This window comes from Poecilia formosa, unplaced genomic scaffold, assembly GCF_000485575.1.
Source record: "Poecilia formosa unplaced genomic scaffold, Poecilia_formosa-5.1.2 Scaffold2, whole genome shotgun sequence".
NCBI classification, from domain to species: Eukaryota; Metazoa; Chordata; class Actinopteri; order Cyprinodontiformes; family Poeciliidae; genus Poecilia; species Poecilia formosa.
Genome location: NW_006799941.1, coordinates 3,102,115 through 3,128,379, shown reverse-complemented (window position 1 = coordinate 3,128,379; position 26,265 = coordinate 3,102,115). Strand labels below are relative to the sequence as shown.

Here is a 26,265-nt window from a genome sequence, read left to right as displayed (position 1 = left end):
TAATAATAATAATAATAATAATAATAATAATAATAGAAAAGAAAAATTATATACTTACTGGCTTAAAATAAGTATTCAGATCTTGACAACAGCAAATATTGTATCAACTAGCCAAATGAAAGGCATATAAAAAAGTGCTTGCTAACAAATAGTGAGCAGTGTAATCTTAATGATGAGAACTATTATTTTATATTTAGGACCCAATTTATTTATGGTGTCTAAATTGATAAATAGCAGTTTGTGTTTTTTGTTCTATATTTATCTTGCAAGACAACAAAAATATGCTTAAGATTTTTCTTTTTTAATTTCTTTAAATAGCTAAAGCTACAATTTGGCTAGTATGTGTATAAGCTAGCAGGTGGCAAGCTGCCTGTATTTTTTCCTTTTTTCCCATGATAAACCAGCAGTGGCAGACAAAGAGTAGCAGGTGAGACAGATTCCCACCTAACCTCAGCAACTGCTAAATAAAATATGAAAAATAAATCCGTGGCACATCAAATGGATTCACCATTAACATATTTATCCACTGCAGTTGGATAATATTGCTATTAGCTTAGCGTAGTTCTTCATATGTTTGGTCAGATGTTGCCTAACAACCTGGACAGAATTCTGATCCTTGTTTTTAGTCAGGTGGGATTGATTAAAATATGTCTAACTAACTTGAATTGTCCATTTGTAGCATGTCAAAGAGCAGAAGTAGAATTTTATCTCATTAACCGCTATACAAAATAAAAAAAATGAAAGACAAATCAAAGGGTATTTTTGAAGAAAATATTTATCCCTTGTAGCTTGCTAATCTTCTTGTTAGTGTAACTTTCTTTAGTTGCTGCTAAGATGTTGGCCAGAAACCCTGACAGCATTTTAATATTCTTAAAACTAAACTGACAAGAAAATGGATTACTTTTGCCCACATTTCTAATAATATGTTGATGTATAGTACAACTGATTAGCATTTAATTTCTAAATAATATTAAAACATCATCATTAACAAATCATATGGATTTCAAATGAACATTTTAGTAGCTGCTTTGTAGCAAGGTAGTACTTCTTTAACTTAGCTTGTTTCTTTGCTTTATAGGTGAGATGTGGGCCAGAAAGCAGGACTGATAAAAGCACCAATTGATTTCTTGTATATTTTTAATAATTTGCCAAAGAGTAGATTTAGCTATATGACTTATAAATTGACCTCAAGAACTACTAAATAATAAAAATAACAATTATTGATATATTAAATGAATTTAGCACAAACATGTAGCTGGATAACATTGCTGCCTATCCTTATAGTTGCTGGTGAAATGTTGCTTCCCAACCTCAACAACCTTCTGGTTAGAATATGATGACTGATTGGCGTTCAACCTAAAAATATACACAATAAATAATCAGTGACATGTCAAATGGATTTATCAGGAACATATTTATCCATTGTTGCTTGCTTGTTGTACTAATATTATCTTAGCCTTCATCTTGAAATGGTAAGGTAAGATGTTCCCTACCAACCAGGATAGCATTTTGAATTTCCTTTTAGTCAGGAGGTTCTGAAAATACTGACTATTTTTTGTGTGTCCTTTCATGCTTAAGAGAAGATTTAGAAAAGGGATGACTGATTAGCATTTAACCTCAACAGCCGCTAAATTTTATATAAAAAAATAATCAGTGACACGTCAAATGGATTTCATTCCTATTAGCTTAGCTTAGTTCTTTGGTTGCTAGGAAAGATGTTACCTAGCAACCCCATTGGCATTTTGATGTTCTTTAGGGGATTAATAAAATACTGACTAATTTTGCTTGTACTGTTAGTTGTATGCTGGAGTGAAGATTTAAAACAGAAAATGCAGTGCATAATGGGTTAGCATAGGTTCTCATTGATTGTAATTTAACATATCGTGAGACCTGATGACAGAATCAAATACAAGTAATTGCTTTCCGGTTCCAGCAAGGTAAGGCGAACAAATCATCCTACACAATAACGCGACATCTCCTGCTTATTAGTAATGAGCATAATTTTTTTTTAAAAGAGCACAGTTTAAGCTTGTAGACCTACCAACCCGGCGAGACATTTCAGTGTCAGGAGCTTTAAGTGTCAACAGCACGAAGAAAAAAAAAATGAAGTAGGCTTAAATTCACTCTGTGCTGGCATTTGACTTTGATCACATGAGAAATATTCATGGAAGCACAAACACTAGCTCTGTCACCATTATCCAGGCTGACAGTGATACCTCTCAAGGCTGTCTATTAATTAAAGTTGCGCTTACCATGTGGGACGACTTCCTATCTGGGCACAAAAATGGTTTTTCCATCTCTTGTGGGGGGCTCTTGAAAAGGGGCAATCTCTCCTCTCCTGCTTCTTGTGGGAAATTTAAAAGTGTACAGAGAAAGACATGGGGATTTCTAGCTCATTTATAAAGACGAGTTTATAATCCTTTCCTGCTTAATAACTTAAAAGGATTCAATTTCTCCCCTCATTTATGGGGTTATGATCGCACATTGTTAGGCACAGATAGCACCATTTCAAGGTTAACGTTTCTTGCTCAAAAATATCAGAATATAAGCTGTAAGCCCATAGGTGCCTCCTTTGTTTAGCCGGCAATTTCTCCCACACACAAATGCAGACAGACCCATTTTTAGATGTTGTTACTTTTAATGTGATAACAACGAGGAAGTCGATAAGATGCCTCCATGCACTGAACATTTTTCCCCATCTTATTTCAAATGATGTGATATTTAATTATAGCATATAATTTCACCATCGAGAATTAAATTCGGTAGGCTTACGGAGGCTCTGAGGATTGAATGACTGGTTGGGGGTCTCAAACCATACGAGACAAATTAAAGAGGAAGCGCTGCCCTCCAGGTATCCTGTCACAACAGTAGGGTGCTTCAATGCGGCTCTCATTTCTGTCTGTGTTTTATTCCGCCAATTTTCACTATGGGGCTGCGCTCAGGCCGCAGGGCTGCAGGACCAAAAGTAATAGAGGAAAAAAATCTCTATTTTTTATTTTTTTTTATCTGTTTCCATATTCATGCTGGAGTTTGATTTCTCTCTCGCTTTTGTCCTACTTCCTCTAGTCAGATGCTGTACATTTCAAATTTGTGTAAACAGGTTACAATTAAAGGCAACCTGCTGTAGTTAAATTGATAGATTTTATATTTTTATTACGTTATTATAAAAAATAAAATAAAATAAGTAATAAAAAAAATTATCATTTATGGGGAGCATAGAAATTTTATTAGCAGAAATGTAGATTTATTGTTTTTTATATCTCATTTTATTTTAACAAATGTAACAAATTCCTAGTATTGTAGTTTGATTTCTAAAACGGCATTATTATATTTTTTGCCGTTGTTGTTGTTAGTATTTTCCCTACCAGTCATTTACATTTCCACTTGGGTCCTTTTCATGCCCCCCACACCCTCAAACTGCCATCGCTTTGTTAGCATTAATGTTTAATTGGCTGGAAGAAGATGAATGAGGCTGACAGGAATCAGCTGTCCAGAGATTCCCCCTGTGAGTCTGACTCGGAAATCATAACCTGACCAGCTTTTCCTCCTCTGAAACCGGCTCGTTGAACTTGTCACATCTAATTAGGGTGTTAAAACGCACCCAGTGCATCTGTGGGAAACAGTAGGTGGTTAGTCCGGGGCAGCCAATAACGCCCTTTTTTTGGGTCAGATGGTGGAGGAGGGCGCAGGTTTGGGGGGGGATCAGCGTGGTTGGATGACAGTGTTGTTGAATTGGACTGCTGTGGGCTTTTATTTCTAAGCAGCCCTCCTTTTTTCCGCTACTACTTCAATTATGACCATCCAGCGGGCTAAACAAGTGAGCATGCACGGACTGTGGCCTTGTTTTAATTAGGTATGAAATTAATTACACTAGACATCTATTAGAGACTTTTAAGTTTGGCTCTTTTTTTTTTTTGTGACAGAGTTTAAAGGTATAACAGTGGATTAATGGCTTACATCCAAAATTACATTTCATTGCATCCCATCATTTCAGTGCTGCCTGTCTTAGCAGGAGTCTGGCTATCAGTAAATTCCTAGATACCAAATAAAAAAAAATAATACATGTTTTAAATTCAATTAACACAAGCTTTTAACTCAAAAATCGTAATAACTAAGTTGAGTTTTTATTCATTTTTATTTTTGCAATTTTCCAAACATATTTTGCAGCTCGAACGTCCTTTAGATCTGAGGAAATCTGCAAATACAGCAGCATTTTGAGAGGTTTTCTTTCCTTTTTCGAGCGCTTTTTTTGTGTTGCTACAAAAAGGCCCTGTGATGTCTGACAGCCTGCTCTCACTATTGTTAGACAAACAGCCACTAGAAAAGGAAGAGAAAAAGAAGAGGGGAGGAGAAAGGACCCCTCTGTTATTTTCTGTCTTGAGACTTGCTTCATCGGCTATTCAGGCAAGTTGATGAACTCCTCCAAAAAGTTTATTAAGGGGGGAGAAAACAATAAGAACTAAAGCCTTTGGGTGCCTGGGCAGACAGTTTATAAACTAGCTGCTATTGTGCCTCAAAGGCAGATGCTTGAATACTCCTGAATAGGGGCCTTCAAACTGACACGATCAGGCTGGACAGCAGCAGTTTTAAAGAGGGGAGACAGGGCTCTTCTTCTGCTGCTGCTGCTCAGATCTCTGCCTCTCCTTTTTGTGCATTAATGTACATCTGCAGAAAGAAAAGGGGAGGAGGAGCTTGGCATTGTCTGCTATGGACACTTGGGTTTCTGTGTTTTTATGAACATGTGTTTACAGAAAATGTAAATGTGTGCCAATCAAGAACACAATCATATCAGAAAAACAAATATTTGCACGGCGACATTAAAAAAAAAGTTTTTTTTTTTTTTTTTTTTGCTAAGTATTCATTTTTATTTGACCAAGCAAGAATACATTGTCAATGTTAAGTTTTAAACAAATATCTGATCATTTTCCGAGGCCCAGAAATCTGTGAAGCACACCCACCGCTGATGTTTTTCATTCTTTTATTTTCTTTTTTTCTGAATGGGACACTATGTGCACTCAAGAAGATACATTATTCCTCTCCTTTTCAGGAAACAATAGACTGTCACTCTTTATCCCTCTTCCCTCCGCTGTCCCTCCCTCTCCAGCTTTCCTCTTTTTTTTTCTTAGGCCTCTTAGTCTCTGGCTCTGTGCCTCACAACATCAGAGGGAGTCCAGTGATTTGTGACCCCCAGAAACCCACACTTAATCTCGCTAAAGAGTGGAGGAGGAGGGGAGCATCCAGTTTACAGCTTTAGTGGGCCCCAAATAGGGCCAAGCCTGCTCTGGCAGGTGTCAACATTAGCAAACAATTGGTCCCCAGCCCCATGCCTCGTACCCCGGTGCGAAACTGAACCTAAACTATTCGAGACTCGCTAAAAGGAGCCGCATAATAGATAATATGGAAGGGGGGGAGGAAGGGGAGTGGACAAGGGAGAGATTACATTCTCAGACAGCTATTAGCCTGGATGAGGCTTTTCTAAACAAACAAAAAGAGAAGAAGGAGATCAATATTGTTTTGGTTCACCAAGTGGACTCATCATTGCGCCTTTGGAGTATTTATTTTCTGCTCCATTGTTTGTCTCGGCTCCTCAGACGTCTGTGGGCCGTATTGGCAATCCAATTAAGTTTCAGGGGGTCCAGCGGAGGCCCATCTCTTCTCCCGGACAGTTGTGTGTTTTGCGCTTGCAGTCGGCAGTTCACTCACAGATTCGCCGCTGTAATGAATCCTGATTGGCGACTATTGCCTTTCGACGGCGGACAATGAACAAGAGGGGAAAACAACACTCAGGGATGACAGAGCTCCACTCGGCCCTGTGGGACGGCAATCCTTCTAATTCATTAGACAGAAGTGTCTGAGCGCAGAGAGCTGAGGAAACAGGGAGAGAGTGAGTTGACATGAGTGGACAGGAGCTGCTCTCGAGAGGGTATGTGCCTTGACAAGAGGGACAATGTTTGTGTTTTCTTTAAAGGCTATTTATTTATCTCTCAGTGTTGATTCAGAGCCATGCCACAAGGAGAGACAAGTGTTCCCAGCAGGGGAGATTAGTCTCAAACGTTTTTAATGGGAAAACGCGAGGCATTTGTTGTCGTTTAATTGCTTTGAGATGGTGCTTTGCTGCATTTATTCCTCATACTGAAGAAAAACTGGCAAAAAAGAAACTTTCTCTTGCAGCTCTTCAAGTCACTGTGAATTTATTGCATTGTGACAAACTGGCATCTACTCGTCTTGTAACATTGTCTGAATACGGAAATTCAACCATCAAAACATGACATAGCAAACACAAAAACCTCCCATAACATAGACAGCTGGTAAAATATCATTAAATTAATTTGTGTGTAGCCATTACAGCACATACAAGACTGTTTATAGACAGTTTATATTAATTCTGGCTCTAAGTAGTATGAAATTAGGCATGTAATTTCATAAATTGAAGTCGTTTGCCTCCTAAGTTATCTACAAGACAAAATAAAAGTTGTTGCCAGCTCACAGATAATCTTACATAATGACAAAGGCTTGCAAAGCAAATATGGGAGCGTTAAGAATATAATATGGAAGGTTTGAGTCGGCTTCATTAAAGGCAGGTCTCCATCAGTGACCGTGTTTGATATGGGCCAAATGGGCAGTCGCCCGTGGCGTTGTTAGAAAAGAGGCATGCAGAAGCACCAGATAACGAGTGTAACTCCTCTGTCATTTACCCCATTAACAAGTTTTCTGTTGCTTTTATGCAAGTGCAATCAATGGGGAGCTGTGCTCCCTGCTAGCTGCTGCAGATAGGAAGACTGTTTTATGTGGCTTTGTGTTCTGTTTTCTGTCTGTTACGCATTAGTTTTGTTTGCGGTGAGGACTTCCTGTTGGTTTTAGAATCCGAAAGGATGACTTGAACCAAAGAAAAAAAAACATAAGGCATCTGTATTTAAAGCATATTAATATGGCCTGGTTACCAGTAATAAGGTATACGAAGGATTGAGAACAAGTTATTCAAAAAATTTAGTCATTTTTAATAAGAATGCAGCGCAAGAGCTGAAACAAAAAATAACACCCTCTTCCATCAGTTGTTGCTTTGCATTGCTGATTAACAGGCTGAAATAATGCTTTCAATAAAATAAAAAAATGCAAACAGAAAGTCAGGGTTTGGAAGATAACAAGCTACCACTATTCAATCTGACTGCTATAAAAATTACTGCCTGCAATTTATGTCTGTTTGGCAGCCAAATGGAACAGGTAGCCTGACTAAAAAAACAGCTCATATGAGCTTGTTACAGCTGTTCCTCTATAAACAGAAAACAAGATAAATGTGTTTTATTTTGCGCAATAGGTACTTAAAATTGCAACAAAATTCGGTAGAACTTTTTACTGTCGTTCTCCATAAATATATGACTGAAAGTCAACGAGACAATCAAATATTATAGATAACCCTAATTGTGACTATATATTGTTATTTTATAAGTTTGTTATTTTAATGTCATATTCACCGTCATTTTGCAGTCTTCTAAGTTATCTACCAAACAAAATAAAAGCATGTAACCACATGTATAAACTTTCCGAATCAGTGACATTTTTATAATTGTAGATCGTTGATTTGATGTCAATTCTGATAAAAGGGCAAATAAAATTCCTCATCTTGTATTTATTGGCTTAATAGATTAGGAGTAACTCAACATTTGGAAGCCAGATTGCAATCATAATGTTGAGTGGGCTTTAAAAATTGTATGTATTTAAAGAAACTCTTAGTCCGGTTTCAGTTTGTTCTTTCCTGAGATTAAAAAAAAAAAACAACTAAAACTGAAGTGAACAGTTCATCACAATACTGAATATTCAGGGGGGAAAAAAAAATATTTATCTTGATAAATGAGCCATTGTTATGATGTAAAATAATAAAGCGTGCCAAAATAGAGAGCGGGGTACATCAGGACATCTTAGGTTTTATTATCATTATTATGTCCGTGTGAAATTGTGTGACAGATGAGCAGGTCAGAGCCGCATCATTTGCTGAAAGAAATGTAGTTTCCTCCAATTTGCCTTGCCAGCTAAGGTTGTCAAACTCTGACAGCTGGCACAGATCGGGACAGTGTGCTGCATTACAACCATCCGCTGGTTACCGTGGAGCTGCATTAGGAAAGACAAAAAAAAAAACATTTCTGGCTAATTTTATTACAATACAGGAATAGGCCACATAATGTGCAACAGTAATTATGTTTAGCACAGTGCTCCCTCAGTGATGAATGAGGAACATTGACCATGGTCTGCTGGTTTAAAAAATCGCCATTAGTCTATGCTACTTAGGGCCAGAACATTTCACATTTTATGGTCTTGATGGGGCCGCACCACTGAAATATTCATTTGTTTTTTAATTGTGCGTGTTTTTCCACAGCCACAAAGACAATAAACATGTTCCCTGAGTGTTGCAAATCAGAAATGTGTTTTTCTTCTACCGAGTTAAAATGTGAAAAGCGCTTGTCCAAACAGTGGGGTGGAGCTCCTGTCCTCGCCGACAAAATAACAACTTCAAATGTTGTCCCCTCTTTTCAACTAATGGGCTTATTTCTGCATCGTCAGTCATTCTCTCCTTGGGGAATATGTAGTCGCAGTATAAAAAGCTTTTCTGCTGTGCACATTACGACCTCTCAATATGGAGAGCTCTCACAAATTAATGCTTGACTGTGCCAAATAAAAGCTCTTATTAGACTGTTGTATGTGGAGGAGTTTTTTTTTACAGTTTTGCTCTTTTATGGGAATATTAAGGGAAGTTTTATTTAGGAAATACTGCAAGATTTCACACATTACTTGAACCTTAGTGCTATTTCTTTTTTTCCATTATTTGGATTTACGGGAGCAACTGGAAGTAAAGTGAACTGTTAAAGTTAAAATGTGGGCTTCTTGTTTGCTCATTTTATACTTTGAGCTTTTTTTTACTTTTATTGCCATTTTTTTCATTTAGTTGAAGTTTAACTCATTTTCCCCTGCTAGTGTCCTCAATATCCCCAACTTTTCAAAATTATTTGCCGGCCGTCCTTGTCCAGAAAATTAGAAAACTTCCCTTGGGCACAAAAAAAAATGTCCGCTGTGCATTCCTGTACGCTGCCCAGTAATCTCTCTTTGGCTTTGTTGGGGGGGAAAAAAAGATTTGTTCCTCCAGGAGACCTCGGCTCACAGCCCTGAGACGTAGCTGTTTGATTTTCTTTTCTTCATAGGGTTTTTTTTTTTTTGGGAGCCTTTTTTTTTTTTTTTTGTTGGGGGACCGGGACTTTGGCTGTGTTTCCATTTGGAGGAGAGACCCCCATGGGCTCTTCTTTATCTTTCTTGCATTCTCTTAATTTCATTACATTCGTTGTGACCTCAATTAGCAAAGAGTTGAGCTCAGGCAGTGACATTCTGCTTTAAAACCTCAGACTTGGTGAAGAAGTTAAACGGTGGTGGCAGCAGCAGCTAATACAGGTCTGCATCTTGTGAAGTCTGAAACCAACCGCGTTCTTTCAGATCCTCTCTAATCGAGCTTTGTTCTTCACAATTAAAAGAAAGAAACATGTCATTTCTAAATAACTTCCCCACGTTGCATCATGTAAAGGAAGAAAAGTGACATCCATCGTTTGAAGCAAGAAATACCGCCACCAAAATAGGAGTTTATATTTTCATTGCTGACAGTGCTGTAAAGACAGCCGTGCAGAAACAAAGCATGACTTAGAGTCAAAAGCAAACATTTATATTGTCGCTAATATCCCACTTTTAGCCAGTAGTGCATTAAAGAAAAAGAATCCCACCCTTCAAGCCCTTCACGCTTTCAAAACTCAGGCAGCACAGAGGCATGGGGAGTCAATATGTCAGCGTTTATGGATGCCCTGCAGAGCTGCACAGGGCTGTCAGTCCCCCATTCATGCTCTAATGGCCCCCTGAGGTGCTCGTCTCTAGGGGCTGAAAGGGGCCGGGAGGCCCAGTGGACGCCCTGTTGTTGAAGGTGAGCGTGCGCTCTCATGGACGCGCTGCGCCTTCATCCATATGACAAGAGCAATAAAAGAGCATCGCTCTCCCTCTCCTCTGTCTCCTCTGCTTTCTTTCGAGCCCTCCCACTGCCCCCCACTCTCCACCTCAAACAGTGAGAAGGGGCCTAATTGTTTGTTGTGAGAGCCAAAGATTATAGAGCCTCCCATCTTTCTTCCTCCCTTGCCTTTTCCTCCATTTTTTTTTTTTCCAAGCCCGCTACTTTTTTCTGTGATTCTGTCAGAGAGACAAGGGGAAGAAAAGTGCTGGAATTTTCCTGAGGAATGTGGAAGCTAGATTCCCACTTTGGCTGTCAGACGTTGCACATTTGCTTTAAAAACAGAACAATGTTTTACGATTTTCTCAGATGGACGAAGCTTGCATGAAGAAAAAGAGTGTAAAGTTGAATGCATTCAGGCATTCACATGAAGTGCGTTCTGGCAGGAGCGTCCTTGGCCGTCTGCCACCTGCTATAAACCAGTAATTGACATGATAAGCAGGAGAAAAAACTGAAACCACTGACATCTGTCCATAAAGGTGAGCAGAGATTGATTTTATTTTATTTTAGATAGATAGACGGCGGAGTTTTAACGTATGGACACACATCTCGCCCAAATTCAATTTCGGCTAAATGTCAAATTATGAGCGAGAGAAGGTCAAAGATATCAAGCTTGTAGCCAGACCGGGTAAACACCTAACTTGATTTATAACCATTTGAACATTTTAATCTAATATTTCTAAATAAGCTCAAACGGAGCTGACACTATGATTACTTTTAGAGTTTTCATGATTCTTTTTTCTTTCTTTCTTCCTCTTGTGTGGAGATATCCACAGGAAAAGATTATTCCAAAAACAATCTGTCCTTAAACCATTCTACTTATCGCTGGCGTCTATCTTGTTTTCACACAAGGGTCCTATCTCATACATCCCTCGGTGAATGCCTTGAATCGCATGGCTTCTTTAACTTGGCAACCCCTTCAGGATGAACAGGCAAGTGCATTAAAGAGAGATGCCGCGCCATTCTCAGAAAAATGCAAATTGAGAAGTTGTTAGTTATTTGATGTTGCTGTGCGAACCTCCATCCCCTCCCACCCCTCCTCCCGCCTCCGATGCATCCCTCCGACTCCAGTGTTGGTGGTTGAATCGCATGCAGTCCTGGGGACAGGCAGGCCTGTTTATATGCAGGCCTGGAGCAGAGAAGACAGCGCAGAGACAGATGCATGTCAGAGATAGCAGATCCCATCTGAGGCAGATGCCTCTTATCGCGGGCCTGTTTGCATAATTAGGCCTTTTGATATTCACCCCCTCTGACTGACAAAAAGTATAATTGGAGGCATCAAGTACGACAAAAGGTGGGCACAAAATAAACAAGTCAACACAAACAGGGAGAAAAGACGTGGTGTTATTTTTGTCCTGTGGGAAAAAAAGAGGGAGGAAAAAACAGCATTTTTAACCAAATCTGCTGTCAGTCACAGTCAACTGGTGTGACTCGGTGCTCAGCAGCCTGTCCTGTGAATGCCTGCAAAACACAGAGCGTGAGGCCTGATTGTAATTATGCTGGAACTAATATGCTTTTCAAAATGAGCCATTATGAGCTAATGCTGCACTGCCAAAGCCCTGTCTGTTTTTGTCCCTCTGTCTTGGAGAGTTTGCAAAGGTATGGCTGATATTGAGGCCATGCGTTGTGATATCAGAGAGAGACTATGGGAGTTGGGGGGGTGGCGCCGATTTACTTTAGGGTTTGGCTGCACAGGTGAGGCTGAGACGAGGGATTTGGAGAACCTTCGCTGCTAAAACGAGAGCTTCCCTTTGTCACTTTTAGAGTGTTTTTGTGCAAAGATTGTTTTTCCTGTTCTTATTTTTTCAATATTTAAGAGCTTAATAATTTATGGTGTTTTTAATGGCAATGTTTACAACAGACATTTAAAGATTTATTTATTTTATTTTTTTTTATCTTTCCATTAATGCTTTTTGGAAAAAAAACAACAACTTTAAAATAAAAAGAAGTAATGCCTTAACTGGTTATGCACTCATTAGTCATCTCCCACATGCCCCTGACAAGGATATGTAAAAAGCCATAACATAAATGCATATTTTATTGCAGTAGCACAATCTCTCACTGAAAAATTGACCTTTAATTTTTAGCACATTTATTCATGCGAAGCTAATAAATAATTGTTTTCCATGAGATCGCAGATTGTTGTTTCTCTCCCATCAATGCCTTGTATAACAACCCTTTTCCGAAAGAAGATCGCTCAGTTGTTTCATTTAACACAGTCTCCATTTTGTGTCAGGTGAATCATTTCTATGTATCTGACTTTTTTGATCAATATACTGCTTAATGAGCCAAAGTTTTACAACAGATCTCTGTTTAGGAGAAAGTTTAAAGTTGTCATATGCTCTAATAAGATTCAAACCATCCCACAGCATCACAGGTCCTCCACCATATTTAGCAGGTGGCATGAGGTACTTTTCCACATATTCATCTTGTGCTGCTGGCTGCTCTCACAGTTGTTGTGGTGACAGGAAGACGGTACTCTTAGCTGTACATCTTGACATGTATATCATCCTCTGCATTGTGAATTTTATCAAGATAACTCAGAAATGAAACTTTGAGTTGTCAAAGCTTCAATTAAGCGGCGAGTTGAGAATATAAATTAAGAAAATTGCTTCAGTCAAGGCATTTCTGGGCCGTATGTGATTTTGTGAAAAAAAAAAAAAAAAAAAAAAAAATATATATATATATATATACATAAAATTAAATTATGGATTTTTCCAATTATTTCCGTATAAAATGATACGCTTGCTGTGAAAGGTTAATATATTTTTAGGCCATTTCCAAACCAGGTGCTAGCACATTTGTCTGCCTCTCACCAGCCTGGGGTAACATTATGTGTATTGCTGTTGTTACCCATCGTAAACTTGTAACTTAACAGATCGCTTGCTTAATTGCCACGTTAAATAGACAGCTGTCTATTTAGCTAATTAGCTAAGTGTGAGCTAATTAGCATTAGTTCACAAACCTGGAGGAGTCTGAGGGTTTGGAGGGAGGTGGTGGCGGAGGAAGGGGCTTCAGATGATGCACACGGTGGCTGGTTTTGAAGAAGAAAGTGTGATGAGGATCCCATCTGTCTGGGGTCTGTCTGAAAGGTCAGGAGAGGAGCACGAGGGGCAGGAAAAGCTTTTAAACCTCGCAGCAACCTTCAAACTATTAACTAGCAGTTCAAGTCTTTCAAGAGGACGAGCTGTGTTTTATCTGAAAGGTCTGTTCAGAATTAAAGCATCATTAAAGCACAGCCACAGCAGGGCGAAGCGATCTAATGTGCTTCCTCACGTCGACAGAGTTCATTTGGAGTACTCGGTACGTTCACACTAATTAAACACGGTTCACTACATATTCCTGCTGGTACATGAAAATTTAGATTTTTTTCTCCTTGTATTCAAGCAGCTTAAAATACCTTTATTCTAGCTGATTTTTACCAATATTGCAATGCTGTTATAAAACACCTAACAGAATGATCTGTGCCTAGTGTGTTTGCTGCGTTGTGACTCTGACCAGGCGAGTAGTTTTCCTAAATTTTAATGCACAAAGGAAATGAAGGAGAGAAAGAAAAGCTTATATCATCTGGAAGATATTTCAAACCAACTGTAAAAGGCTGTGAAACATCTCCAGAAGCTAAACAAGGTGTTTTCTGTTCTTTTCGGCTTTCTTTGTTGCTGTTGTTATTGCTGTTTTTTTTAGCATGAAACATTTTTCATGACGATTTTGCGCGATGCAACGTTTGTCAAACGTGGATTTGTACGTTTATGCCGAGCATCTTGCATAGATCAGTGATTGTTACATGTGCTACGTTTTGCTGTGGTCATTGTGTCACCCTGCCGTCTGCTGCAGGTTGCAAAAAAGAAACTACCTGTCAGTCAAACAATCGCATTATTACGTCTTTGCCTGTCCATTGAATGTAAGCAACGTTTATAATAATTACAAGAGAAACATTCTCTTTCTTTTCTTGAATTCTTAAGACTCACAATCAAAAGAAGAGATAAAAGAAACAGAAAAAGCTTGAGTCATGTAACTTAAGTCTAGTTTATGGTTTGTAGAGGTGTGCAATACTGCATATTTTGTTATCAGTTTGATACTAAGTAAAACATCACCGGTACTAATACCAGTATTATATCAAACTTTAAGTTGGATATAGCATTGAACCTTTGACCTTTAGGCACTTTTGTGGTTTTTCCTTTGAATTATTTTGTCAAAATCAAGTTTTATGGGTGTCTACAAATATTTTAATAACACATTTATATAATATGAGGACATCTATGTGTATGTTGTTTTTTTAAAGAAACAAAGTGGAAGAAATGATTAAAATCAAAGCATAATGTTTTTAAGGGTAGAATTGAGAAACTATAATACTAAAATACAAAATAAAATTTCAAGATGAAATCTGAAACTCAAGTATCGATCTAGTCATGCTGGTAATTATGCAATTTTGGACTGATTCACACACCAGTTTATTCCCAGCTACAATTTACTGGGAATGCCTGAAGGTTCTACCATCGTTGTTGTTTTCCAGAGATTAATGTTTATTGGTGCAAAACATGTATAATAACCCCAAAACAACAGAAAAAAACTTGTGAAGATTCCCAGTGAAGCTTGGAAGAGGATATGTATATATTTACACATATATATGGTCAGTTCAAACTTCAGTGTTACAATCATGTTTTTTGGAAAATCCATGAAATGCATTGTAATGTGGGAATGTGGGCTTGGAGCTTTCACTGCCCCCGGAGTTCTTCCTGCAGCCTAATCAGGCTTTTACCTTGACAAAGCAGAGTGTAAACCTGATTAATTCCTATTCATGATGGCCACAATTTTAAATCAATATTGAGGTAAAACCTTGGAGGGCCCCTGGAGCAGAGTACACGGCACTAATCGTGCCCACTGGATGCAGCATAATGAGATTCTAATTGGACAATAAGTAATGAGACAAGGCCTGAGTGGTTTACCAATATCTCATGAACCTTTGCATGGAAATTACAGCGGTTGTATTATGCAAAGGTCTAATCAGAGTTTACCTTTCTGCACTGTTAAAGAATTGACCTGCTCAGTCCTGCAGGGCCCCATTTTGCCTATTTATTTAGCTCTTATTTTGCATAAAGCAGCCTGAAAGGCACAGATTTCCTCTCTCTTGTCTTGCCGCTCCGTGTGTCTCTGGTCGTTTCTTAGATCGGCGGAGAGAGCAGCCATGTGTTTCGGGATATTTTCTGTCCTCGGCTCACTAAATTTAGTCGGCATACAGATGAGTTTTACATCGTGTCCAGGTCCCATTTGGCCTCCAACAACATGTGCCGTGTTCCATTTTCCTTCACTCATTACAGGCAGCACTGGTGACCTTGTGCCTCTGGTTCATGTACAACAGCAGATGTGTTGGCTCTGCGGGCTTAATGACGAACAGCAGTACAAGCCAAACACTGCTGAGGTCTATCAGTCAGAACACTGTTGAAACCACATATTTACATACACTGTATTAAAAAGACAGATAAGGCGTATGTTTTTTAGATCAGGTGGGGTTGGAAAAATTATTTCTATTTGAGAAATGACAGAATAATAACAGAATTTATTTGGAAAATATTTTTTCTTTACTTTTTTACTGTTTTAGAAGTTTGCAGGAATGACTGCAGTATTTAGTGGAACTGTCTCTGTATGACTTTGGAAAGACATTTTGTGGGTTCTCACAATATGTGGAACATTCCTCCTGGTAGTACTAGTGTAACTGAACCAGGTTTCTAGGCTGCCTCATTCGCAAACCCCTTTTCAACTATAACTACAAATTTACTAACATCAAGGCTTTATGATGGCCACTCTCAGACATTGACTTTCTTGTCCTTAATCCACCTTGTAGCTAATCTGGTTGTGTTTTTAGACTCATTGTCCAATTTGTTGGACTCAATGGCGCTCCAGTTTTAACTTCCTTGCTTTTTTCCACATGTGATGTCAATATTTTCCACATAATTTTCTTTTCTCAGGATCTGTTTAGTGAAGTGCACCACACAATCCCACACAGCATAATGCTGCCATTCCTGTGCTGAGCAGCTGGGATTGTGTTCTCAGGCTTGCAAGCTTTCCCATTTTCCTCTAAATGAGGCAACGGTAATTATGGATAAACACTTTAAGTTACATGAGAATGAAGAATATGTCTTCAAAATTAAGGTAGTTGTCTAAATTGTAATCTTCCTTTTGGAGTAATGGCTGCTTTTATCTGAGTCTCAATAATGGTGGGAGTGGTTTCAGTGGGAACGACTTACAAACCTTTGATATCACCATTAGTTGGACTTTGCAAAAATGTTTAAAGGCACAGTACTCTGACTAATAACAAAAAAATCTCTGAATAAAGTTTTCTCTCTTTTTTTTTTGCATTTAGCAAATAGAAATCTGACTAAAAACACAAAATATTTAATCTGAATCAATGTCACATTGTTAGAAAAAAATATTGAACCTAATTGTCAAATGTAACACGTGTTTCCGACAGTACAGTGATAAACTGCGAGGTCGGTTTGCTAGCTAGCTAGCTAAAGTTTGTGAGAACATCTCCAACAAAGGAAAAGTGATAATTTGAGGAGGAGAGGACGGTGGTGTCTTGCTCAGAACCCCACTGAGCATGTGTCGACTCTGACCCCGGCGTCTCCCCCGCGGGGACGTGGAGGTGACTTTGCAAAGTGATCCGCAGACCGCTGCGCTGCTCTCAAGTGTCGTCATGGCGAGTTACAGAGCAAATGGATACCCGCATCCTCATGAAAACCAACAAAGGGATATGTGCTGTATGTACATATTCAACTTTGTATGTTCAAGGGTGTTCTGCAGCCCGAGTGAGCTTGTGCTTCAAGAATCAATCTTTATTAAAAAGGATAAGACTGAAGAATTGATTTAATGAATGCGGCCTCATGTCCTGCGGCCACATGTAATCCGCACGGAATCGTCGAGCACGAGCTCAGGGGGACAAAAAATGTTCGCAGAAGACTGGTGGAGTGGCCTGTAATGATAGTCTCCATATAATCCCATAATTCCTTGTTTAATTAAACTCTGGAGCTGGCCTTGAGACTCCGCCAGCTCTGTTGCTCTTTTGTTCTCACAGTTGTTATTTGGAGGCAAGGTCTGAGTGCTCTTTTGTCCACTGAAAGATGTGACTGGAGTGAGCTGGAACAAAGAGCCAGAGTCAGGTGCGCATTTCCACCGGAGTCGGATGGCAAAGGGCCCCTGTCAGAACCCGAAATCTCTTCACGCGCCCTTTTTCTTCAGCATCTCCCTTTATTTTCCCTTCTCCCACACTTTCTGGACTGAGCATGATGCAATCCAACTAGGCCTGGAGCAACACTGGCACATCACTCTGCCTTGTCAATGTCTCAATGAGGAAATTATGAAAATAAGAATTTTATGACATGAAATGAAAAGGGCCATGTAGTTTGAATAGACATGCAGAGGAGGTGAAAATGATGCAATTTTCTAAATTCAGTTATAATGGTAATGCGTATTTACTGTCAAAAATTTCCCTGTCGGCCCGGATTGTACAGCTTTGTGCTGTATCTGTGTTCCTCGAGCAAAAATTCAGCTTAGTTGAATGCCGAAAAAGTAATGTAAAATATGCTTTAATTCATTCTGTGACAGCAGGTGGAAACACATGGGACTGAATGGTTTTGGTGCGATATTGTGCTCTATTTTATGCACTTTGGCTGAGCTGTGTATGAGCAGTATGCCCTGGGCCAATGACAGAGAAAAACAGGGTGAGGAGCAGCAAGGTGGCCTCTGCAGATTAACCCCTCTACCCACTGGCAGCCCACTCCCCCTCAGCTCCCTGCCTCCACAGCCTCTGGGGCCCCTCTCACAGGCAGGATTGCATATCAGGGCCTCTTCTATATTAAATAAATATCCACAGATTAAGATAATATTCTCCCAGTTGTGTACGGAGAGAAAAGTAGCTGTCATTTGAATCCTCTCCGATGCAAACTCTGCATCACGAACGACAAAGGAGGCCCTTTTAGAATGCAGATAACGCCGTTATTTTTCCACAAACAGCTAATTCTCCCAAAGGCCTCTCGACTAGGCTCTCATTAGGTTTCTCTTCACCTCAGGTAACCGCACAGACGACGGATCGGATGTTGATTCGGAGCCAGATTTGCCCCTGAAGAGGAAGCAGAGGCGCAGCCGCACCACCTTCACAGCGGAGCAGCTGGAGGAGCTGGAGAAGGCTTTTGAGAGAACGCATTACCCCGACATCTACACCCGAGAGGAGCTGGCTCAGAGGACAAAACTCACAGAAGCCAGAGTACAGGTAGGTCCAATGGAGCTGTACGCAACTTAACCTTAGCTGAAGCCCAGATGAAGCAAAGAATAGCCATTCTTTCATTTTTACAGGGACTATGTCTTTGTGAGTAGGGTGAATTAACTACATGCTGCAGAAACACGGAATGTCACCAAGGAAAAAGCCTTGCCTTTCTCTATAATTTGAGTCTGCACATTGCTTTAACATAGTGTTCTTACCCCTTAAACTTTTACGCATTTAGTTCAAATTACAGCCACAAACTTCAGCATAATTAATTGGGATTTAATGTTGGCAACCAACAAAGTAGCACATTGTGAGGTGGAATGGATTCAGTTTTTTTTTTTACAAACAAAGTTCTGATATTTAGGTTGTGACCAGCTGCTCCTTCTGCAGGGGAAACAAATCCCTCAGCATGATGCTGCCACCACCGTGTTTCGCCATTGCTCAGTAAGCTGGTGTGGTGTTACAGCATTTTAAATGAACACTGTCTCCTGCATTGCTTTCGGCAAACTGCATTTGGGACTTCTTGCAGATTTTGCTCTCCATGCCTGGCCTGTCAGCTTTTGGACACTTGGAGATGTCCTCTTTCCATTTTAATATCATGGATTGCACAGTGCTCTATAAGATGTTCAAAGCTTGGGACTTACAACCTAACCTTACATTAAATCTTTCTCATATTTATCCCTGGCCTTTCTACTGTGTTCCTCAGTCTTATGATTATTTTTATTCATTAATGTTCTCTAAAAAATCTCTGAGGCTTTTATAGTACAGCTGTACTCATATTGGGTTTAAAAGACACACTGATTCTTCTGGTAATTTGCTACTCTGGATTTTACTTATGGGTGTCAAAGTAAGAGAGGCTGAACACAAATGCTTCCCAAATGTTTCAGACATTACCCTCCTTCCAGTTTACAAATATACTCTACTTTGTATCAGTCTATCACATAAAATCTAAATAAAATGCATCAAAATTTGTGATTCTAACCTGACAGAACGTGAAAAAATCTTAAGGGGTATGAATATTTCTACAGTGCAATACATTCATCCATCATGAGCACGTTTTCCTTCTTATCATGCTACAATGTTTAATGTTGAAGCAGTTTGACAGAAACGCTTCCTTATTTCACACCCTAGACTAGGGAGGCCACTCTGACAGCCTGAACTCCCCACAATTTAGTGCAAGATTGAAGGAAGACGTGTACAGTAGAGTTACAGCAACAGCTGTTGTTCTAAAGATGGGAAGGGAGCAGAAACTAGGAGAGGAGCGAAAGGGAATGCATTCCTGATGGATTTCTCATTTCGGCCTTTGGCCAGGATCTCATCCCACCACTTTCAAGCTCGCCGCTGCTTGTAAAATCCTCCACATATCACACAGAGTTCTTCATCCTCTCTGGGGACCCCATGCCCCGACAACAACATTAATCAATCAACTGCTGGAGGAAAAAAAAAAAAAAAACTCTGGGGCACCCCTCTCCTCTTACCCCAGCGGTTCACACTCACTCTGAAACGGCCCAAACTCCTCACCGCATGCTAACTGTTCATCACACCACAAACACGCAGAGTTGGTAACTGATTCCACACATGTCACTGTCCATCTTCAAAACCCCCCAACATGCCCGGGTATCCAGTACGTCTGAGGAGAGAAGGAGCGCAGTATGTCAAGTGGTGGAGAACTAAGAGCTTCAGCTGAGATTTTAATGTAAATATTACCCTGCGTTGCCTTAAAAAGCATTCATGATATTTCTGCAGTAGTAGCAGACTTTATCAGTTTGTTTCTTATATGTTTCTTATAGCCGGCACATGGAAACTAAGCAAAAGCTCTGGACGGTCAGAAGACAAGTTATCTAATTTAATGTAAATATTATATGTACAAGTGACAAATCAATTGAGAAAACAAAAGTTTTCTCAATTGATTCAAAATAAATGTGATTTAATTTATTCAGGATGTAAAGACCTTCCTAGGTAAAGAAGAAATGGCATAAAACTTGGCCAACATCAGAAAAAATGACTGGCTTTGATTTTGGTTGATCTGGATTCAGGTTTTTAAAGGAGATCCAGGATCATTCAATCTTCTAAAAGTCAAATTTTCTAAGAAACAAAGAAAATCATGTGAAATGAATGTGAGTCAAGCAACGCACATCTAGCTATTGTGTGACTAACGTTCCCTCTAGTTAAAACCGTAACATTAAATGTTTATAATGAATAATCTTTGGTCAACCAGGAATATCAGTTGTAGGGTTTGTTGTTGGATGGATGGTCTCAAAAATCTGCTTAGGGTCCCAAAACAGCATAAAGTAGAACATTGTTTGGGTGGTTTTAACATTTTTACTAATGAAAATGTAAAGTACAGTAAAAACTGCCTGTCTGTCACCATGACATGATGCAGCCAACACCATGTTTTACTATGAGGAGGTATGATTAGAGCGTGCAATGCTTGTTTTCTGGCAAACACAGTGTTGTTCATAAAAATTTAGTGTTTTTTTTATTGTTTTTTATTTTTTTCTTTTTATACCATTAGTGTAGATGTAAGGTCCATAAATCTAATTTTATTTAGAACCATATATAGGAGCCTAAGGTTATATCCTCGGGCTGGTTCTGTTCTTCAGTCATCACTGAGGACTGTGACACGTCATTTAAAAGATTTCTTTCTTCCATTGACACCTGAGTGTTTATGAAACCGCAAATAATCATGGAGCAGAATGTGAGAAGTACAGGAGAAGAATGCCACTGGAGTTACTTCTGTCTCTTTGCATTTGGATAATCGACTTAAATGATGTCATGTGAAAACCTGAGGAATTTGAGCCGCGGCTGTAATTTGTTAATGCTGTTTTCCTCATAATCTAATTCTTCGAGGCTTTGAAAGTCTCAAAAGGTCAACTCAAACTTAATTTTCTGAGAAGGTTATGGAGAAAAGGGTACTGATGGCCAAAATAAATAATGCCAACAGTGGTGCCGCAGCCTGCATGCTTCAAAGAACACATTGTCAAATCACTTTGTGAAATTCCTAATAGTTTTTTCTAGCTTTTGCTCCAGAAGCATCACCGTTTTTACAAAACCGATTCTGAATTGCGGACATGCATATTCATCTCCTTTTACCGCTTTGGACAGCTGATGGTGTGAAAGATTGTTTCTGAAATGTGAGTGTACATGAGAAGATGTCCACCAGCTGGGCTGCTACATTGGTGCCCGAATGGCCTGTCAAAGGCCAGGAGACGAGACCCTCTGGCCAGAGTGCAAAGCTCCTCCAGCACAGCTGCAATGACGCATCTTCCAGATGTCATCCAGAAACTCGCTGCGGTTTGAGGCTGAGAGAGAAATTACGGGCCGGGGTCCGTGCCGGGGTCCCACACGCTCATATTTTATCCTCGGATTTGTGCGAGCTGTCATGGTTCGCTGTTATCTGTTTGTCTTTTAAGATGGCGATAATGTGGAAAGCAGTTTTTGGGTCGGGTGCAGAGGTAAACTGTGAGGCTAACACCTCTGTAAACAAGGCCGCCAGTCAAAGCAGAGCTGTAAAATTAAAGGCTGGATCATCATATGAGTGATGAGTGTTTGGCTTAGCGCTGACTCACAACGTAAACTCATAAACAGAGCTAACTGCCTGGCGTCTGCCCTCGTCTGCCATTTTAAGACCCTCTCAGCATCTATCTTGATCAGCCCCGCTGCCCCCTTTCAGACAACTTCCCGGTGCTCCTTTACCACCACAAACCGTGCAATGGTTTTATCACCCCGGCTGACAAATTGTGGGATGTGATCCATATCTCTCAGCAATTAGTTCCAGGCTGTCTCTGTAGGAGGGGACGCTGCCAAGTCTACCTTCTCTGTATCCGCCGCAGTGCGCTCTGCTACTTTCCATCTGATAACCCCTCAGTTTTAACAAGAGCAGGCAACAGAGCCATTTCACAAGAGCGTTGCTGAGTGGTGGATCAGGTGGGGAAGCATCGCGCAGGGGGAGAGATGTGCAGGCAATGGACAGCAGGTTGCTGTAAATCAGCTCTTACACATGAAGCAAATTGCATTTCCCTCCTATTTAGGCTGAAGTTTTTAAGAGACAGACGCCTGCGTCTCGACCGGAGCTCATCATCTCAGCATGCCGCTGCCGGCTCGCTTTACCAAATCTGTCACATAGGTCCTCTTTCATTACCAATAAACATCCTCCGTGTAGCTATTATAGTTAGTGGAATCTAATAAGGCATAAGCACTGCTTTTTATGAAGCATGCAAATCAATTTGGTAAAAAGTTTCTTTCTTTATCTGTGGCTTGCGCTGCTGTGAATGGGAGCGCACAGAAAAGGCCTGTAAGTGGCTGTGTGCTAGCATCTTTAGCCGGGTGTAAAATACATTTAAAGCTGATTTTAACCTCATGCAGGTGGTTTTAAGCAGGTTAGTGGAAATGTAAGGTATTCCGTGTTTATATTTCCTCATAGTTGTGCTATCAGTCAAGTTTCAGCACTGTGAAGGAAAAAAATCCCAATAGCGCCGAGTGGTAGCAACCAAACCCAACAGGCAACTGTATTCCCGCCAGTGCGGGTTTACTTCTCATAAAGGAATAAATAGGATTTGTGTAGATTGTCGGGAGGAAATTGTTGCAATGCATCAGAGTGAATGTTCTAACACTTTCCTTTTATTAGAATTTAAATGACTTTGGTACAGTGCTTCTGTACTCCTGATACTTATCAAGCTAATCCCACTCTCCTCACAAATTCACACTCCTAGCTACTTTAATTAGCATAGTGCCAGTCTGGAAGGCAAGCAGGGAGGGAATCAGAGGGGAAGAAAGAGGAAAGGGAAAGAGGAGGAGGACGTGTGAGGCATGGGTAAGGGGGGGAGTATTGCGTGGTATGAGGCAGAAGAGGATTTGGTGTGTTGTTGAAGCCAGTTGCATCACCTCTTCTGCGTTTTTATGGGTATGAAGTCAGCAGCACATTTTGTTTTGTCATTATCTGTCGGCTCCTGGTATTCATCTACCGAATGTTGCAAATTGGCTCTTGAAAGGCGTCACATATTCAAGACTTGTCTTTGGGAAAAGAATTCATGGAGGATTGTGTAAACAGGCAATTCTCAAATGTAAATGATCCTGTTTAAGAGAAGCAACACACAGTGGATTTTTTATTTTTTGGTCTCTGTGGTGCACTGTCATGGCTTTACAATGTTGGCATGAATGCCCACTATCACTGATCAGCCAGGAATTTAATCGCTCAAAATCAGTTCTTTTGACTAACACTGAAAGGAAGATTAACAGAGATGAAGCAACGTGGAGTGCACCATGAACCACGGACTCAGATTTCATCACTGCATTTAATATTTCACATTCTATCAGATTGCAGGCTTAAAGTTTGCATACGCCCTGCCTTGCAAAATTATTCATATCTCTTGAGCTTCAGGTTAAAACCACACAACTCCAAGAATTTTTATGTGACAGACCGACACGAACAGGTTCATATTTGTGAAGTGAAACTAAACTGTGGAACTGGAAGGAGTCCAGCTAAACCAGAGATCTCCAACACTCAGCATGTGAGCCACATGTTGTGGTTTTTAACATATAAAAAATGAGAAAGACAAAATAAAACTGCTTGTTGCACTCTTTCTAAAAAGAGATGTTATCTAACAAATCTGTTAATAGTTTTTCTTTGTTTTTCTATATTTTTTCACAGCAGACTGACAACACTGGCGAAAAAATATTGGAAATATATTTGTTTTTTCATTGAATCATTAAAAAACATAATAGGCATTTATGAACTCAATAAGCTGTCTGTTTTTGATGGGTCATGTTGCGGCTGTAGATGTCAACATTACTTAGTTCTGAACTAAACTGACAAGCCTGGCAAGCAAAGAGCATTAATCAGGGAAGAAACCCAGGGAGCCATAATATCTCTGGAGGAGAAAATCATGTTCAAAGATCTGCAACAAGAGATTCAATGAAACCTTTTCAACTATTTCTGCCTCTCAAAAACATAATGGTGGAAACATCATGCTGTGGGCACATTTTCTTTTCAACACAGACCAGAAAATAAGATTTATAAGTCACTATGCATATCGATCCAATCTGACCGAGTTCTAGTGAATGAAACGTCAAACCTCCAAAAAGTTGTCGTAGAAAATGCAAGCTCACATGTGTAAACACTTTTCTACACACTTTTCCTGATGCACAGCTGCAGCTCAATTGTTTTGCTTTATTCTTTGTTCTTCCTTGACTCTTGATGACGTCCCTTTAACCTAAACGGGTCTAAATAACGTTTTCCACCACAATCCAATAATACAGACCTCCCCAAACGCCCTAGATACTGGGAGACTTTATAGTCAGTGAAAATGAGACAGAAGTGTACTCTTGGTGAATTCAGGCCACGCACTCGTAGGTAAACGAGGGTAACAATGAAGAAGCTCTGCAGCTGTCTATGTTTCTGCAGAGAATTAAACCGGATTGGGGAGAGTCGAGGAGAATTTCTGTTCCAAGGTGACTTTGTGATCAGGTTCCAGAGCACACAGCCTCAAATCCTCAGCTTCGGGCTGTGTGTTGTAGTCTGTGCAAGAGTCGATGTGTGCATGTACAAGAAGACTGGGCTGGTAATGTATGCATGCTGGTGATAGGGTATGGGCACATGTGCAGCTCCACTCAAGTGCTTGTTTATCCCCGTCTGTGCTAAGAGTCTGATGACTGTTGCACAAAGCCACTCTGTGCCTTATGGTTCCTTCTTATATTAGACTGGATGCGCTCCATGTCCTGTCTGTGCATCCTTACTTAACAGAGGTGTTAGACTAGGTCTTTTTTCAAAGTAATGTTGCAATTTCATCTCTTCCTACTTCACTTTTGCACCCCAAGACAAACCATTTGCAGTAATGGATAATGTTTTTATTGAGTTATGTGTATAAAATTATTAGCAGCCTCAAGAAATGCTAAAAAGAAATGCTGAGGTGTGAATACTTTTCTTCATTAGGGAACCATCTTATTGCCGAATTTTATCCGGACATAAATGAGATTTAGATATTTTATGGAAAACAAAAAGTTTCTAAGTTACAGTATCAACTAAACATAAAACACCCAAAAAGGTTAAATCTGATGACTACTTGAAGAGAAAGTTGAATGAATCATTCAAGACTGAATATTCAGAGTAATATCAGCTCGTAAAGTCTAAATATATAACAACGTTATCACTTTTCCACTTTAAAAGTTAAACGTAAAGGTTCTCTGCATATCTGGAGTGCTTTAACATGTCTAAGGCAGAGGTTTGACAAAGAAACAAGGAGGTCTTAACTCCAAAGGAGTTTACCTGTTGTCCATCACCACAACCCTAAAAAGAATAGCAAGGAAGACTCCTACTGAGACTGTTTTGCAACGTCTGTCTGGGTTCCTTACGTTGACTCAGAACTGAGGTGTAACAAGTACACGATGCAATCTTGTGAGATAAGCTGATTCGTATTTCTACCTTTTGATTCTGATCAGTGCTTATTCAGCTTTAAACAGCTCACTAGCCAAAGCCAGATCACACACAGAAGAAAAGTTTGAAAATTCATCAGGACAAATGAGTTTCTACTTAAAACAAATCATATTGGTTAACCTTCAAAGAAGAAACAAGTCCAGACTCTAGATATTATATGTTTCAGTATGGAGAGGCATCTAGCTCAAGGGCTAAGAGAGAATATGAGTTTGCATTCAAAATGTAAAACTCTGCATGTTGTGCCTGATCATGAATTTGTTATAGATCATTCCAAAAGCTTACTGTAATATAAGGCACTCCAATGACTGCGATGCCATCTATTGACATACATCTAAATGAACATCTCCTTCATCAGATAACTTCATAAACAATGCATGTCTTGATGTTCCCAACATCTTCTGCATCTTCTGTGGATTAAAAATTATCTATTAATTTAAAATCATAGTAGGCACATTCTTCTAGTTTTGGTCAGAGAGTGAAATGTGTGCAAAAAAACAGACTGGGTCCAAATTTTCCTATATATATATATATATATATATA

The 26,265-nt window shown here is 39.6% G+C and overlaps 1 protein-coding gene across 2 annotated transcripts in view; it reads left to right on the top strand.

Moving 5' to 3' along the window:
• LOC103136430 (paired box protein Pax-7) overlaps positions 1-26,265 on the top strand; it is a 57,519-nt gene that overhangs the window by 8,450 nt on the left and 22,804 nt on the right. For both annotated transcript variants that reach the window (XM_007549690.2, XM_007549681.2), the window contains exon 5: positions 18,100-18,299. In XM_007549690.2, the coding sequence (XP_007549752.1) occupies positions 18,100-18,299 (200 nt within the window). The remainder of the gene's footprint in view (positions 1-18,099; positions 18,300-26,265) is intronic.